We start from the raw sequence: 17,542 nt of genomic DNA on the forward strand, positions 1-17,542 counted from the left end.
CATAGAACACCGCGGTCTTCCTTGTGCTCTGACCTTTTCCTGGACAAAGGAGCCGTGCACTGTGTGTCTCTGAGCTAAAACCATGGACACCAGGAGGACGGAGGGTTTTAATCGGCGGTGTACATCTCTGTGCTGATACAGAAGCACTGGGAAGGTGTTAAGCTAGATGTTTGATAACGAAGCATCCGTAGCCTCCTTGATATATGATTGACGGGGTAGCTCATTATCTTAATTGGTTGGGTGACAATGCATAGGGGTCTAACAGATTTGGCTTGTTTAATCATGCTATCATGCTCAAGGAAGGACGTTTTCTATTTTCCTGTTGTCAGGAAAGGGATCTTTCTTTAATATCCTGTCTTGTATCAGGCTGTTACACTTGTGAAGAATGAGAATCAGGTTTTAAAAGGAGGTTCAGCACTGAGTCACTGAACCCAATTTCCTCTGTACGAAGAACAAACCTCTTCCTCATAGTCTTCCACCAGACCTTTTGCAATGTCACAGCAGCAGCACCCAAGAACACTCATTTCACTCATCTATCTATTGACATTTGCAGCACAATTGTGGTCATTTGGTTTCTATGACCGTATTAGATATGGTTTTTGAGAGGAAGTGACCAATATAATCATTTCAAATGTTTCCCAACTGGAAGCACTCAAGCTGTGACAGAAGGGGCATCTGTTATCATGCCTCTCTATCTCCGGCAATAGTGTACTTAATGCATTGAACAATCAAACACAGCTTGTCATGGAGCCCTGGGATTTTGTCTGCCCGCTCTGATGTCCCATTAACTCTAAGCAATAATAGAGCCGGAGTGTGCTAAGGGCTCGGGTGTTGTGCCTGCTGCCCCTCGGAAGCTGAGAGAAAGGAACCTACACACACACACACACACACACACACACACACTCACACACACACACACACAAACAGAAAGAGAGACACACACATGGAGACACACACACAGAGACGCACATTACTTATTATTGGGAAGTCATGACATGTCCAATTCTCAGAGCCTTCAGAGAATGGAGCTTTAATGGATGTCAGATTGAAACCTAATGGGATCAGAGAGATCTCTGCCATCCTCAAATACATGGAAAATATAATCTGGGGACTGCAGCAGTACAGCTCTGGAAGGAGGGATTGTGATGTACTGTATACGAGAAATGTATTTACTGTTCCTGAGTTGATATCTTTCAAAACAGGCGCCGTTTGCACCACGCAGATGTAATAAATATACTCATTTTAATGCTAATTGCTGTTTGTTTCACCGACTGGAAGAAATGAACTAATTAGGCTCAGTATGCTTAGATTACATCCAAAAACGTTTAGAGCTCCATAACCCTGTCTCCTGAGGAGTCTGAAATGACCTAGAAAACAGTTTAAGATCACAGAAAGTTTCAAAGTCACAGATAAGGCACCAGCCTAAATAGATTATCACGGCATGTCGAGATGAAACGGCGTCGTGTGCACGGCACGAGATTCCAATCTCTTTTTTTAGTACCAAACCAACTCCGTTGACTCTTACACAATGCAAAGCCCTAATGGGCTCAGCTCTTGGACACCCACTGTGAGAATGATGTATGAACGTGGGCTCTTCCTGCAGCAGATCTCCTCCTCCTTCCTACAAGCCTTAATTCCAGCGGCAGTGGTGATGGTGGAGGTCGTGGGAGAAGCGGATAGAATGACAGTCAGGCTTCATAAACCTTACTGCCCACTCTTCATACTGACTAATCAGTCGCTTGCTGTTGGAAGTCTACAAGTCCACGAAAATGACACAAGACGACAAAGCACAACGCAATGCTTGTGAAATCATCACAACACAACACACAACCACACAATACAATAAGACGTGTAGCAAAAAAACATCACACACACACACACACACACACACACACACACACACACACAAACACACACATATACACAAGTGCGCCTCTGGTCCATGTTGGTTCTGGGCTGGCTGTGTTTGCGCTGCGGGGTCTGGTGGACAGCTAAGCTGCTTGGCTGCAGGCTGATTTGATTTCTCCTTACATGCCACCTTTCCCACATAATTGGATTCCGCCATCAGCAGCTAATGCTGTTGTGCTGCCAGTGAATTGTTTGTGAAGCAAACATGCCTTAAACACACACACACACACACACACACACACACACACACACACACACACACACACACACACACACTTAGGGTAAAACCATAGCCTCTTTCTCACTTGACCTGTGAGCAAACCATAACAAAGTCTTTTGTTTAGATGAACACATTTTTGCTCCTGAGAAATGTTCTATATGTAAATATTTATTGATTTTGTTTTATGTATCCATAGCATATGCCGGTACACTGCACATAGTGGATTTTTGTATATTTGTATTTGCAGTTTATTTGATCTGTTTGATCATGTGTTATTCATAATCTATTCCACTGCATATCATTTGTGTATGTGTGCGCTGCCATATGGTCTATAGCATCTCTGCTGCTCCACACTGTGGAAATGAGATATAATTAGGCCTGTTGTCTCTGGTGAGAGCTGTCATTGATGAGCTGAACAAGACCTTTGCAGGGCAGATAGAGAGTCTGACGGTGACTGGATGAGGAGAGAGAGAGAGAGAGAGAGAGAGAGAGAGAGAGAAAGAAAAAAAGTCCAGAGCCCGCTGATCTCATGGATCTTCTTCACTCCCCTTTTCAAGCGGTCAGTGAGTCAGATGCCTTAATCCACTGTGGGCCCTTTACCTAGCTGGCAGCGTTGGGCAGCTCATTAGGACGGCTGAGCCTGGCGTGGGCCCTCTCTGTGCCGGACTGGCACAGACGAGAGCCCGACCAGTGTGAAGAAATTGTGAGCCGGCTTTATTAGCTTTGTGGTGCTTTGTTTTTGAAGGCACTACAAACACACACACACACACACACACACTGCCCTCCCCCGCTTACACCTTTAGTGTGAGCTGACAGGCTTAATGTGTGTGTGTGTGTTTGTGTGTGTGTGTGTGTCTGGACAGATTGCTGAGTGGAGATGTCAGTATCCAGGATGACTAAATTTCATTTTTTTTTTTTGTCCATTCGCCCACGGACAACATTTTGTTGTGAAATCCCTCATGTCTTTCATCTTCAGTGCCACTCCATTTTGGAACGTTTAGTTAGAGGTCTGTCAGCCTCCACACTTGACAAGCAATTGTGTGTGAGGGATATTGAAATTACTCAGCAGCACAAACAATTACCCTGCAATTGCCAATATGCCAAGCACTTCCTGGAAGGCTTTTCAGCCAGCACAAACATTTCCGATGGACTGTCACCTGTATTGTTGCGGCTATTGTTTTAGTATACCTGTTTACACGGACCTGGTTCCTTTTTGCACCTAGTGAATGAGCATGTTAAGATGTTGAAGGATTTATGTGTGTGTCAAAGTTGAATAAAGAGTTGAAGTTGAAGATATATATATATATATATATATATATATATATATATATATATATATATATATATATATATATATATAGTGCCAGAGTGAAAATGAAAGGTGCAGATTATAACAGAAGATGCCATTACACTGACGCTCCACAGGAAATATATTGCTGGTTAAAGAACCTTCCGTGGCATATAGTTCATACATTGGATGAGATGGGAATACACATGCCCACGAGCAGACACACACATGTACAGATACATGCAGTGCAGGAGATGACTCAGAGGAATGGGAGGAAGGGTCCAGGCCACCGGCTCCACTGCCAGGGTCATGCAAAGGCTGGGGCTTCTCTGCAGGTGGTTCACCCCCACCCCCCCAAGGACCAGATTTGGGAAGAGGAAGGTGATTTGGATCTGCCAGCTGGGAGGGAGCTCAGGGGTCTTTCCCCAGGACTGGCTTAAGCCCTTCCAGCCCCAGCCAAAGAGTACACCCCCCTCCCCCCGGGAGAAAAGAATCCCCCTCTCACCTCCAACTATGCTGCTGTTGTTTCCTCTAATGCCTCATTGACTGCTCTAGGGTCAGTTAGCCATGGAGGGGGTTAGTTAGACCAGGCCTGGGAATGTTTGTGTGAGTCAGTGTTTGGGTGTGTTTCTATTTCCGTCCACAGAGTTGGCTGGGTTCACAGACCATTCGCCTGCTGACCGCATGAGGCCGTGGAAGTGAAGTGGCACCATCGTGCTCCTTGCATTGTGTGCACCTTTGCCTCGCACAGGTAATGGCCTCAAGGTTTTGTTGTAGAGATTGGTCTTGCAGTGTGTCTGTACAGAACAGAGCTAATCCATCAGATTGAATTAATGTGATCCTGGGATTAGCACCTGAGCGGTACATTGCACACCACAACCTAATTCTGGGTTCATGTGCAGAGCAGAAGGGCTTCATGTAGGGGCTGTCACACTCTGAGTCATTAATGACCTTCTTTGCTAACACTGACTTCCAGTGCTCTGTTGTACTTCAGCCAATGAGGGGAGATGTGTTGGCAAGTGGAAAAATACTCCCAGCTTTGTCTAGGGTATGGTATCGTTTCAAATTTAATTGATTCCGGTTCTGGTTCCGATGCTTTTTATCGATTCTGGTTATAGGTCTATGCTGTAAGCCTTAACTGAATATTCAAAAAGATAATATTTATGTATAAGTATTGATCCTCATACATATGGATTAAAATACTAAGGCCTGGGGGTGCTGTGGCGTGACAGGCTCTACAGAGTCTCAAAATTATGACACACTTGTTAATCTTTACTTGTCCTTGTTCACAATAATAATATGATATGTTTGTTGATTGATATTAAGTATTGATCCTCATACATATGGATTAAAATACTAAGGCCTGGGGGGTGCTGTGGCGTAACAGGCTACAGCACTTATACCATATACGGGTCCAAGTGCCCATGGGGTCCCAGGTTCGAATCCGACCTGCGGTCATTTCCCGATCCCGCCCATTCTCTCTCTCCCACTTACTTCCTGTCTCACTCTTCACTGTCCTATATGAATAAAGGCAAAACGCCCCCCAAAAATACTAAGGCCTTACATAGAGATCAATCTAAAGCTGCTAATTAAAATAACTGCTAGGCCTTGATGTTTCAGAGAGTCTCAAAATTATGACAAACTTGTGAATCTTTACTTGTCCTTGTTCACAATAATAAAGAGGCTTTTGTGTTTATGAATTCAATTAATTTGAGATTTTTGATTAAATCAATGATTCGATCAAATCAATGATTTGATTTTCATTATTTCGTTCTTTCTTTTTGATTCTACTCAATTCTAACATTTTGGTTCCCAACCTTTGCCGCTGGCATTTGGTAGATGTCCGTTGAGGTTGTACTCATGCCTAGCGCCAGCATAGCCTACTCAAAGCTCATTTGATGTGCACCCATTCCTAATGGCTTGATAGCACTATATCGATGTTGCACATTGACTAGGGTGTGCCCCTATTAAAAACCTCCTTCAGATCCCCCGTGGATGTCAGTGACGGGGAGCCACAGCATGAGGGGCTGTTTTTCTCTCGTTTGTCTGCTCTGGTGACCGCCGCTGCGCTCAGCGTGTCACTCTCGTTTATGCGCATGAGCCTGTCGGCGGGGAGCTCCTCTCGTCCCCCATCTCTTGTGATTGCAGTTATCTCGCGTTGGCATCGGGCGCCGAGGACGAGGCGAGGTACGGGTGAGTTTGCACGAGGATAAAACAGAGAGTGACACTCAGGGAACGGATTATGCCCTGGCAAAGCCAGCAGGTCTTCACTGATCCCAAAGAGCCATCACACACACACACACACACACACACACACTCACATACACACTCACAATGAATGTGTTGTGCCTAAGTGTGTGTGTGTGTGTGTAAAGAGTAGTACCGCTGAAACAAATCCGACTTAAGTGTTTAATTGCTAATGGTGTAGACCTGTTTGACTCTTTAACAGATCTGCCGACAAGTCAGGTGTCAGGAGTCTGTGGGCTGGATTACAGTAGTGTGTGTGTGTGTGTGTGTGTGTGTGTGTGTGTGTACTCCTCCATTGTATGGTCTCTTTCACTCTCTTCTTGGCTGTCATGCCCCCTAGCCTCTCTCACTTTATATTCATCAGGATCTCTCCCTCTCTCATATTCATTTGCCTTCATTTTCTCTGTTTAATGTCTCTCATGTCTCTCTTGTCTTTTTCATTCCACTAAAACCTTTTCATTTGTCTGCCACATGATATTAAAGTACTGCACCTCCTCTTGTGGCACAGTGCTGCTCTGTCTCTTTGTCTGGGGAATCCTCCAGCATCCAGCAGCCACACATGCAGTTATCACACTGTGTGTGTGTGTGTCTGTGGTGTGGTGTGGTGTGTTTTCTTCTGTATGTGTCAGCTCTAACTATCTGTCACTCCCTGAACCCCCACCCCCCCCAACACACACACACACACACACACACAGTCTCTCTCTTTCTCTCTCTGTGTCTGTCTGTCTTTCTATCCTTTCCCCCTTTTTAAACCAATTTTTTTTTTTTTTTTTAATTTTAAAGCCTGTAATAGAGGGGTGTGTGTTGCTGCCACTGGGACTCTGCAGTAGAGGGGTGTGTGTTGCTGTGCGCTGCTGCTGGGAATCTCCACAACCCTCACCTGATTTATTGATCACCACCAGCCAACGTTATTGTGTCCCTAGTGGAGCCCAGCACTGATTCTCTTGTGCTCTCTCCTCCTCGTCAGCATGACACATGGCACTTTAGGGGGGTCCAGGAAATTCCCCTCCTTCCTTTGAGCTTTGTTTTGATGAGAAGACCCTGACGTGGGTCCTGAAGGGGCCCCAGATGTCATGGACCGGCATGCCCTTTTCAATATGTTTACAGCTCGTGTTGGGATGAAATGTAGCCTGTGTAGTGCTGTGTAGTTGAGAGGGGGCTTTATGTGCCTGGTTTGGCCAGCTGGCTTGTTTTCTTGCTTGCTGTCAGAGTTTGGTGGCTTTGTAAAGCAGAAAGGTTCTGGTGCTGCTCTGCCCAGCGGCTTTGTTCTGGGATTGTACGAGGCAGGGAGGCAGACAGGCAGGCTGGGTGGAAACTCTGAGATCTCTCGCTAAAACGCTGCCAAGAAAGCTCCTACTCAAGGCTCTTGTTGTTTTAATTGCTTGACATTGCCTCCACCCCTCACTGTAAGTCTCCTCTTTCCATCAGCACGGCCGCACTTGTTGGGAATTTATCTCTTGATGTAAAGTGAGGAGGAGGCTCGCCATAGTCAGGCCAGCAGTGTGGCCTCGCTTGTCCGTCTCCTGCTGGGCAGTAGCTCCCCCTCTCACTGTCCTCCTCGTTTCTCCTTCTCATTTAGGTTCACACACTTGCAGTGCAGATAAGCTGTGCATTCTGATCAGTACGTAGCCTATGCTTCAGGGTCGCTGCCGAACTTGGAGCCGTTTGGAGCTTTTTTACCGATCCTACCTCAGGTACTCAGGAGTCCACTGCAGTCCAGTAGTTTCTCAAGTGTACTCCAGCCATTATACAACCCTTTGACACATGCACCAGGGTCTTTTAGTTGGTCTCATAGGTCCTTGCAAGGGGCACAATCTACAGCCCTGAATATACCAGCAACCCCCACTGCAGTGCTGTGTCACTGCATGCACTCGCACAATCTCTCTGGGAATGTGGGAGATGTTTTTGGCTTCTAAAAGACTATGCATCACCTCAGGTTCGTTCTTGACACAGAACGTGCCAAGTTGCCAGTAGTTGAGCTGAACTGAAGTTGAATTATATTAATAGCTCTTTTTCTCTCCACACAGACCCTTGAAGAGATGCTTTGTTCTTGGGCTTGTTCTCTAGAATATAAAGCAGGCATAATCCTGCTATCACTGCCTCTGCTCTCAGTGCTATTGTTCGTATTTCAGGGAAATGTTACAAAGGCTCGATATTGCTGTGAGTGCTGTCCTTCTGGCGTGTTGTCAAAGGCTCGTCCTTGTGTCCCTTCTAATAGCCCATCCTTCATCTATGCATCTGTTATTGGCCTGTCCAGAATGATGGGTCATTCTGCCGTACCCCGGTCATTCTGCCGTACCCCGTCTATCCATGGGGCTCATTGCCAGATGTCAATTATCACCGATCACTTTGACAGATATCATTTTGCTCCTGGTCTCTCTCCTCCCTGGCCTCTCTGTCATCAGTGAGCTCTTTCTCTAGTTGTCCTATTTATTTAGGAGTAGATCCACAGCTCATACCCCTCATCAGACGTTTTTCGATCATGTCATTTGATACTGTCACTAGTCGTTTCGTCAAGGCTCTGGGTTTGCCCCTGGAGTTGGGGAAGGACAGTTTCAACTTCTTGCGTCTCTGTTAATGAGAGTTTGGCCCTCATATGAAATGAACTGATCACACTCACCCAGCCTCATGCGAGGCACTGCGTTGGTGGAGTTTGGTCTGGGAAAAAAAAAAGAGAGAACGGGCGGGTGGGCGGCATGTGGGCACTGAGCACTGAGATTCCTGTCCTCCATCTCCTGCCGACTCCCATCAGCTTTCTATCTCTCTCTATTTCTCGTCTTTTTCCCTCTTCTTTTCTTTCTTTCTTTCTTTCTTTCTTTCTTTCTTTCTTTCTTTCTTTTTCCATCTTTCTATCTATCTCATCTTTCTTTTTGTCAATAGAGACTGCGGTTTAGCCGCAGCTTTGCAGCGCCCCCTCCCCACCCCCCCAGCCTTGCCTGCAAGGTCATCAGGCTTGTTTCAGGCCCCTCTCTGCGTGGAGGTGCTGGCTTTGCTCGCTGCGGCTCTTTGTTCGGAGGTGCGTCTGCTAGTGGGCGCGTGCTGTGGGCGTACAGTAAGCCGCGCTCTTGGATCAAGGCCTGTGCTTTTAGTTGGAGAGTGCATTGTGGGGAAGAGGAAGAGGAGGAGGAGGAGGAGACCCCCATTGCCAAGTGGAACTCTACAGGCATCTTAAGGACAAAACAGCTTTTCATTTACCAGGTTAGCTTGTCAGGTGTGGGCGAACACAAGAGACGTTGTCACTGACGTTTTGACCATCAAACACATTGTATTCTCAGCTCCAGGCTTTTCTCTGTCAGTAGACCAGGGTGAACGAGGATGTTTAGTTGCTCATGATTTTCACCGTTTGTGCCAAGCCATGGTGGAAAAATACTGTTTTGGCACAAACAGCTTCTGGTAATCCCATCTAAACGGTTGCACCATGCAGTTTAAAAATGTTCAACATGCTTGTATAATCCTGATGACTAGATGAGTTATTAAACTAGTGTAATATCTCAGAGTCTGTCTGTCTCCCTCTCAGGAAATAGATGAAAATACCAGAGGATGAGCAGGAGGAAATCGACCCCTAATGAGTGCCCTAATATTTACTGTACCTTCTTTTTTTTTGGGGGGCTTTTTGCCTTTATTATGATAGGACAGTGAAGACAGACAGGAAGTGAATGGGAGAGAGAGATGGGATGGGAATGGGACATGACCGCAGGTCGGTCTCGAACCTGGGTCCCCGTGGGCACTCGGACCCATGTATGGTGCGGACGCTGTAGCCTGCTGCGCCAAAGCGCCCCCCTTCCTGTACCTTCTAAGGTGATTGAAGTTTAATTGGTGACTCACTGTGATGCAGGCTGCTTTGGTGGGTTTACTGTTATGGAACACTGATCATGCTGCAAAACAACTCAATAACAGCAACTAACTAACATCTACTGATTTCTGCTCTCGTTCTGTAAGAGCTGTTGTTCGTGCTGTATACAAGGCCTGAAGCAGGAGAAAATGGCCACTGTCCCATCTCAAGGCTGGATTGTCAGCAGAACATTTAAAGGTGCTGAGAGGTTAAAAGGTCTAAAAACGTCTCCTGCGCTCCTTAATTGCTAGCGCTGCTGTGGTGGCCAAGTCAAAACATGGACGTTTAAAGCAGCGACAAATTTATGTCTGCTTTTGCGCTCTCCTGCTCAGCATCTGTGGTTGTCAGGGAAACCCATAGTCCTTAGTGACCCTGCCATCTTCCTACTGAGTGTGTGTTTGTGTGTGTGTGTGTGTGTGTGTGTGTGTGTGTGTGTGTGTGTGTGTGTGTGTGTGTGTGTGTCTGTGTGTGTGTGTGTGTGTGTGTGTGTGTGTGTGTGTGTGTGTGTGTGTGTGTGTGTGTGTGTGTGTGTGTGTGAGCCTACGTCTGAGTCCAGGGCCTGTGCTGCAGTATTCTCACAGAATCTGTTTGTGTTCCGCAATATTGATGGGGTATTTTATTTTTCATGTTTGGTTGATAGAGGCTGTGTTCAAGTCTGTGCCTACCTAGAACTGTCCCTATTTCCTACCAAGAACACTGTTCTTCTTTGTGTTTCTGGGATTTAACAAAGCATGATGGGAATCCCTCCAGGGTGGTCTTTTGTGAGGATGATCTGAGCCATTACTGCAGGCTTTTTATTTGGCTGAATCTTTATCTGTGTGTGTGTGTGTGTGTGTGTGTGTGTGTTGCATGTGTTTATATGTGATTTTCTGTGTGTGTGTTTGTGTTTGTGTTGTTTGTGTGTGTATGAAGACCAGACGGAGAGAGAGACACTAATTCAGCATTGGAGAGAACACCAGAGAGATGCATTGTGAGGGCGCAGACTGTAGTAGTTGATACTGAGCTCCAACTCTAGTGAAAAGTGTGCACATGGGTGTGCATGTGCATTTGGATGTGTTTGTGAGAGAGTCAGTGAAAGAGATTAGGTGTGCTGCTGCATGTGGGAGGTCTGTGTGTGTGTGTGAAAGAGTATTGAGATAGGGACGCTGACTGGGTGCCAGGGAACACAAGAGATTAGCCTAGGTGTGTGTGTGTGTGTGTGTGTGTGTGTGTGTGTGTGTGTGTGTGTGTGTGGGCTCACATCAAATGAACCCTCGTGTAGCTGCTGTGAAATGAAATTTCACGGAGACAGGCCGGGCTGGCAGACGTGGGCCCTAGCGCAGCGTGCCACCTTCTGACCCTGTACTCTATCTCCTGATCTCACACAGCACCGGGGCCGCCACCAGCCATGGCCGCCATTGCACCGGGAATCATGGGAAATCAGGGAATAATGGGTTTTTCAGTTTCAGTTATCTCACTCCTACCAGATGCCCCTCTCCAAATAAAAGCTATTTTGACATTTCTGAATTAAAGGTGAAATAAATGAAATCTAATCCAATAGCTTTTTGTCAAATTTTGTATGCACTCCAAAAACACATCACACTCTGCTCTGGGTGCTAGATGAGTACTTGGTGTAGTGACAAACCCAGGTCAGTTCATCCATAGCAACTGGTTAACATGATAGAAGAGCCTTTTGACTTTGTTTGGTGAATGAAGTCATAGGGCTCCTCTATGAGGAAAGTTCCCACTTTCACTGGGTTAACTTGCCGCCGTTGCCTGAGGGGCAAGGAATAGGAAGATAAAGAGTGAAAAAGTGTGTCATGTTGGCAATTTAGCATTGGTAGGGCAGGGTTAGAAACACTGTTGGATCAGTGGAACAGCACCATAACAAATGCATCGGTCCTGACCGTCTGGTCTGAGTAATGTTCCTGGAGGATGCACAGCAGATGACTCAGGCGTCACATCACGTTGTCATAAACCTGGTGAGACAGTAACACTCTGTTATCTCCACTCTGGAGTGTAAAGTTCGTTGGGCATTGGGCTGACTAGCGAAGTGCTGTCAGTGCTGCGTGTGTTTTGCGTCCTGAGGGGATTCAGAGAAGGTTCAGGCTGGTTCAGGCAGACAACAGCAGACAACTGTTGGTGTTGTGTTTTTTAAGACATGCTGTTCCAGTGAAATGTAACTGGCTGTGGGATGAGTTCATCGATTGGCTCTGGTCTTGTCAGATGAAACTGTGTGTGTGTGTGCGTGTTTATTGGAACATACAGCCTCAGGAATGGAGATTAATTAAGTGTGCTTAAAAAAGCAGCACACTTATTGTTCTTCTTAAGTTTTATTAGGCCCTTTGAGACAGAGACACCGTTCCAACTTTAAAACGTCCGGACAGTACCGGTGTAAGTTGCTCGCGAAGATGACGTCAGGTGGCGCGTGTCGTTCGTCCGCCATATTGGATTGAACAGAAAGCGAAACTAAATTTTCACAGGTCACAAATTTGGTCCGAACGTACATTATCCTTGGACCAAGCCTTTGATTTTGAAAGCGTTTGCCCGTCACAGCCAAACGAAATCGGTGGCGAAGCTCCGAAACAGGAAGTCATCCATATCTCAGGAACACTGTCACATATCGATACCAAATTTTGTATTTGAACTCGGGACTCCAATGTGAGGGTGCATAAGCTAAAAAAAAGAGAAAACATTCCAAAAGTTCCCAGCATTTGGCAAACCACCCACCCGTATTTGGTAACTATCACCTTTCACATTTGCAGTTGTACTTCTATCACAATGCCTTCCAAGTATACATAATGTCTCTGGGCAGCCTTGCCCAATCATGAAATCCTTGCTCAGCCATGGGATAGTATGGACTTACAAACTGAAATGGAAAGGAGAACATTAGCTATTTATTGCTGACGTAGTACAGTTATTTTTTATTTTTTTTATTTTTACACTTTATTTTGACGGTATTCAAATAAAATTTTCATTATTGTTAAATATCAAGATGGGAGAGTATTATTAAAAATGTTACAAGTATGCAAATTTATATGTTTACGGGCATTTAGGTTTTACTGTGTTGTTTTGTTGTAAAGACATGCAAGGCATTCTGGGCCATGTAGCCTAATAAACAGTGGTCGGCAGTGGTCGCTCCATACGTATTAATATGAATAGGTGTTTCTGTAAACCTAGGGACAATAAACAGCTATCTCTGTTACAAAAACGAGCTGGTAATCGCTCATTGAAGAGGGAACTATGATAAAAAGATTGTTTTCCTCAAAGCATGGACGACAGAACAAGCAGGAAATGTCACGTTAATGTTAATTACATCTGAACGCTAGGTGGCAACCTTGTATTACATTTCACATCTACATAGAGTGAGCTCATTAGAATTATGTGAGCTTCACAAGTAAGGAAGGTGCAAATATTATGTAATTTATAATGGGAAATTATTGGAAATGTTATTTCTTGTTTATTCTAATTGCAAACCACACACATCCATTCGTAATCACGTAGAACTAAACACTGAAACACTCTCATTTCATTTATTTGATGTTGCCTAGCAACTGCAGCCAGAGAACGCCTAGTTCAGTTTCAGAGGGATGAGTTGTGGCCAAACAAGTGCCCAAAATATTGGTTTCCATGTGTATGTGCTGGATGGCGTGCGTCCTTTATGAAAGTAAGTGTTTTTTAGAGTTACAGACATAATGAGTCATGTTGTAGTGGTCAACATAAATGTGCCCCTTTTGTTATTAGAATGCTAAGCGGAGATTTAGCATGTTAAGCAGAGATTTAGTAGCATTAATTTCTTGTGTGGCTAGTTGTATATGTAACTTAATTCATGGGTTTCATCAGGTCCCTTTCCACAGGTGTATCAAGCACCTTGATTATCAATGCAGACTGCATGGTGTTTGATTAATACACCTGTGGAAAGGGACCTGATGTAGGCTATACTATGTATCGTCCCCCATCTAGTGGTAGTCAGACACTACAGGCCTGTCCCTCATAGGCTCAAATGTGTAACCCATGCTATTAAAATTACAAATGTTTGTGTATATAAAATATGCTGCAGCTGTTGTCCTACCATGCCAGTGACGTCATCGAAACTGGCAGCGTTCTAATATTAACAAATGCCATTTTTGTGTTGCTTAAAAAAGACTACGTATTAATTGTTTTTATTATTTTTTTTGTGTCATTTATTTTTAATTGTCATAATCAACACACTATCAACATTGATTCTTTCAGTTTAGTTCATCTTTAAAGTGCAATGTAGGATTGCATTTTAAAAACATATTTGGCAAAACTGTCAGTGCCAGCCTGAAAAGATTTTGGATTATTTTGGGCAAACCGTTTTGCCATCGTTTTGAGGCATTTTATTCAAATGGAAAAGAAATAGCGCCCTTAACTGGGTAAGACGTAAACACGGAAGTGACGTAGCCTAGTTCCCGCCTTGACGAGTGACTTGACAGATTGCAATGCGTTTGGCAGATTGAATCAAAGATTGTTAAAGCGGAGCTTTTGAACTTTGCAACACAAAGAGCGTGACCAAAGTGCAAGTGCAATGCAATCACGGGGGGCGCTATTTCTTTTCCATTTGAATAAAATGCCTCAAAACGAATTGACAGTTAAATGCTGAAACTGAATATTGAAAATTGAAATGCAAAATGAATTGCCATTTGAATTTTGAGACTGAAGTACCATGGCAAAATGGAATGCAATTCAATCCATGTTTATTCTATTTTTTAACCAAAATTATTGGAATTGATTTTAGGATTTCATTGTCACTTTGCAGATTAAAATACAATTTGTTGGATATTATTGCAAATTGCAATATTAAATTGCATAATGAATTGTCAATTGCATAATGTAATGTGTTTTTGAATTGCATATTGCAGATTTGCATTCTCATTTGAATAAAGCTACTCATATGCTTCCATAGCGAGGGAACAATTTTGCATTGCATAACTAAGAGATGCAGTAACACCACCAACAACAACCAAAACTAACCTATTGTCAACGTGTACATTAAATGTAACGTTTCATTGTGAATCAAATTAAAATGTTCTCCTCTTGCAAACGTAGGCATAGGCATATGGTGACAGATTAATTTAATAATGTTGCTGCGTGAATCACGGTAAGTGCGAATGAAGTGGCCACTTCTTAATGGGACCCACTGTATGGAAGTAGTCTAAATAAAATATAGATGTTTCAAAATGGCAGAGATAGAACTGAACTTTGGCCATAGCAACCATCCATTTAGAACGACTGGCCTTCATAGCAACCAAAGATCTTAGCTGTGATGCAGGGATACAAGGAAGTTTATTGTCACATGCATATAGTTACTGGAAGTAAGAAATGCAGTGAAATTATGTCTGGTGTCAGCATGCATGTATGTTATGTGATGCAAAGTATAGAAATGGATGAAATAGACACAGGTCAAGAAATATAGTGCAATGTAGATAGTAGTATATGCTTACAGTTGATTTACAAAAGGTGGTTTAGAGTAATATGAAGTATTCCTTTATTCCTTTATTCTGATATACATCTGAGATACATAGGCTCTCAAAACAATCACAGGCTTTCAAAACAATCCCAAACAGACATAAGGTCTTTTTAGAGCAAATCCATATAGATTATTTGTCAAATAAACCAGTAAAACATAATTAGGGGATGGAATATATAACATTCACAGCTCATATATTTTAAATAAATCAGTGAAAAAGTATCCTGACAAACAAGCAGCATTTTAATGCCTTGGTCATATTTCATAATTTCAATTCTTCTGTAGGTTACCTGATAGCCCAGTTTGAGAGGCGCAAGACGCGTGACATTATTTATTTTTGCAGCCAATCACTGCTTTCGTTTTTATTTTATTGATTTGATCTTAGTCATAGAAGCTAAATTCGAAGGCAGGTCACAGGTAAAATCCAACGAACCGCATTCACCCCGCAGGCCAATAGTTGAATAGCCCTCTCCTAGAGCTTTTGAGATATTGCCACTGCTCCAACACTGAAAGGCACTGTTAGAATGCTTGGATCAAGCCAGGTTCAGCATAGTGTATGCCACTGTCTGCTCACGTTGCTGACCGGACCAGGGCAAGCACACTTTCGCAGTTCCCGCCGGAAATGCAGTCTAGTTATTTCTGCCGTTTCTAAATTGAGTTTCTTCAGGGGAGATCTCTCACTTTGTCTCTCTCTCTCTCTTTCTCTCTCTCTCTCTTTCCCTCTCTCTCTCTCTCAAACTCTCTCACTCACTCTCTCACACACACACACACACGATGAGAGAGTCATGTGGCTTCATCTCTGTCTAGCGCGGCGGGAGCTTTCCAAGCAGACAACAGGAGAGAGGGAGAGACGTGTCTCAAGCAGAGCCCCTCAGCTGTGTCTCCCCATCCCCTGCCCTGCACTCAGGACACACGCTGCCTCCAGCACCACACACGCTCGGCTCCAGCGCTGCCTCCAGCACCACACACGCTCGGCTCCAGCGCTGTGGAAATAGATAAATAACATGGAGTCACATTGGATAAAGTCACATTAATATTAGGCTAACTATTTCTGACGGCGAACTGGAACTTGGGGGTGGGGGTGCGTGATTTGTAGGCTGTTGAGTTGCTTATCACTCAATTATGAAGATAGGAATTTCAGAGTTCAATTAAGTATGCTATCCTGCTTTACCCAATGCTATCCTTCATGCTGATGTCTGTTGTTTTGTTATATATTTATAGGATCTTGCAGGGTGTTAATGTGAGAGGTCACCATCCACTCGCCGCCTTTGTGCTTCCCCCGCCGTGTGAATCGCCATGTCGATGAGCAGTGACGCTGCCAAGATTGGCGACAGGGTGGCCGCCCTCTCCATGGCAGAGGCCTTGGGCTACCACCTCGACGACCCGACGCTTCCAGCGGCGTGAGGCGGGCGCTGGCCCTGGGCGAAAAACCGACGCCGCCCAGCGCCGCAGCTCGGGCAGGAAGATGTCGCTACAGGAGCGGGGCATCTGCCAGTCAGCAGGAGGAGGAGGGCACCCGCACACATCCCCCCGAGTGGCCCGCAGGCCCACCATCGAGTCCAAGTGTATCTCCATCTCCGACTCCCAGGTCAGTGCACTGCAGGTACAGGTTTGCCAGTAGCATGTGATCTGGGCCTCAGCTTTAGAACATGAGATACTGTGAACTGGACCTCAGCTTTAGAACATGAGATACTGTGAACTGGACCTCAGCTCTAGAACATGAGATACTGTCAGCTAGGCCTCAGCTTTAGAACATAAGATACTGTGAACTGGGCCTCAGATTTAGAACATGATATACTGTGGAGAAAGTAAAGGAGGGTTGCACCTCCCCTAGCACTGCTAACAACTGGACATGCTTAATCTAGCACTGAGCAACTGACCATCCCTCTTCTTCCCTTGACTTGACTTTGCGCCACCTGTCATTCTACTCTATGCGAGTAGTCCTTATTGCTGCATGTCCTAGTTGCACGATATCTTGATTGTTCCTTTGTTTGTAAGTGGCTTTGGACTTACAGAAAAGTGGATCGTCAGCTAAATGACTAAGTAAATGCAAATGCACCGCATGTAGAAGATGCATTGTTAGAGAAACAGCAGAAAGGACCATGCTAGAATTGAAAATGATCATTGAAGGTTAATATTTGTAAAAGTAAATAAAATAAAAAATCATTTCTGAAAAAAAAAAATAAAAACCTTAAGCTCCAGCACAACACACAATCCCGGGGTTATTGGCTTGACTTTGACTTTTGATTTCATTTGACTGCTGAAATGGTGTAATGTCTTGTCTCATCAAGTGAAACCGCTTTGTCTTCAGTGTTGCTGGCCACTCTTTAACTTCTCCTTTGCGATCTTTCACCATGTAGCCCACACACACACACACACACACACAAAGAGAGAGAGACATTCATAAGCACTATCTCAAGATGAACCTTTTCCTGCCGTCAGCTGCTGAAAATGCTCTCCTAGCTCTCTTTCTCTCGCTCTCTCTCTCACTCCTCCCCCCACACACACACACACACACACACAAGTGAAAGTGCTCTAATGACAAAAACTCATTTTGGCCAATAAGACCAGAGAAGC

The 17,542-nt window shown here is 44.6% G+C and overlaps 1 protein-coding gene across 1 annotated transcript in view; it reads left to right on the forward strand.

The window, feature by feature from the left end:
* Positions 1 to 16,404: 16,404 nt before the first annotated feature.
* camkk1a (calcium/calmodulin-dependent protein kinase kinase 1, alpha a) overlaps positions 16,405 to 17,542 on the forward strand; it is a 42,499-nt gene continuing 41,361 nt past the window's right edge. Inside the window, exon 1 of the mRNA XM_048230769.1 lies at positions 16,405 to 16,553. Coding sequence (XP_048086726.1) covers positions 16,431 to 16,553 — 123 coding nt within the window. The 5' untranslated portion in view covers positions 16,405 to 16,430. The remainder of the gene's footprint in view (positions 16,554 to 17,542) is intronic.

The sequence above is a fragment of the Alosa alosa genome, chromosome 2 (genome assembly GCF_017589495.1).
Source record: "Alosa alosa isolate M-15738 ecotype Scorff River chromosome 2, AALO_Geno_1.1, whole genome shotgun sequence".
Lineage (NCBI taxonomy): Eukaryota > Metazoa > Chordata > Actinopteri > Clupeiformes > Clupeidae > Alosa > Alosa alosa.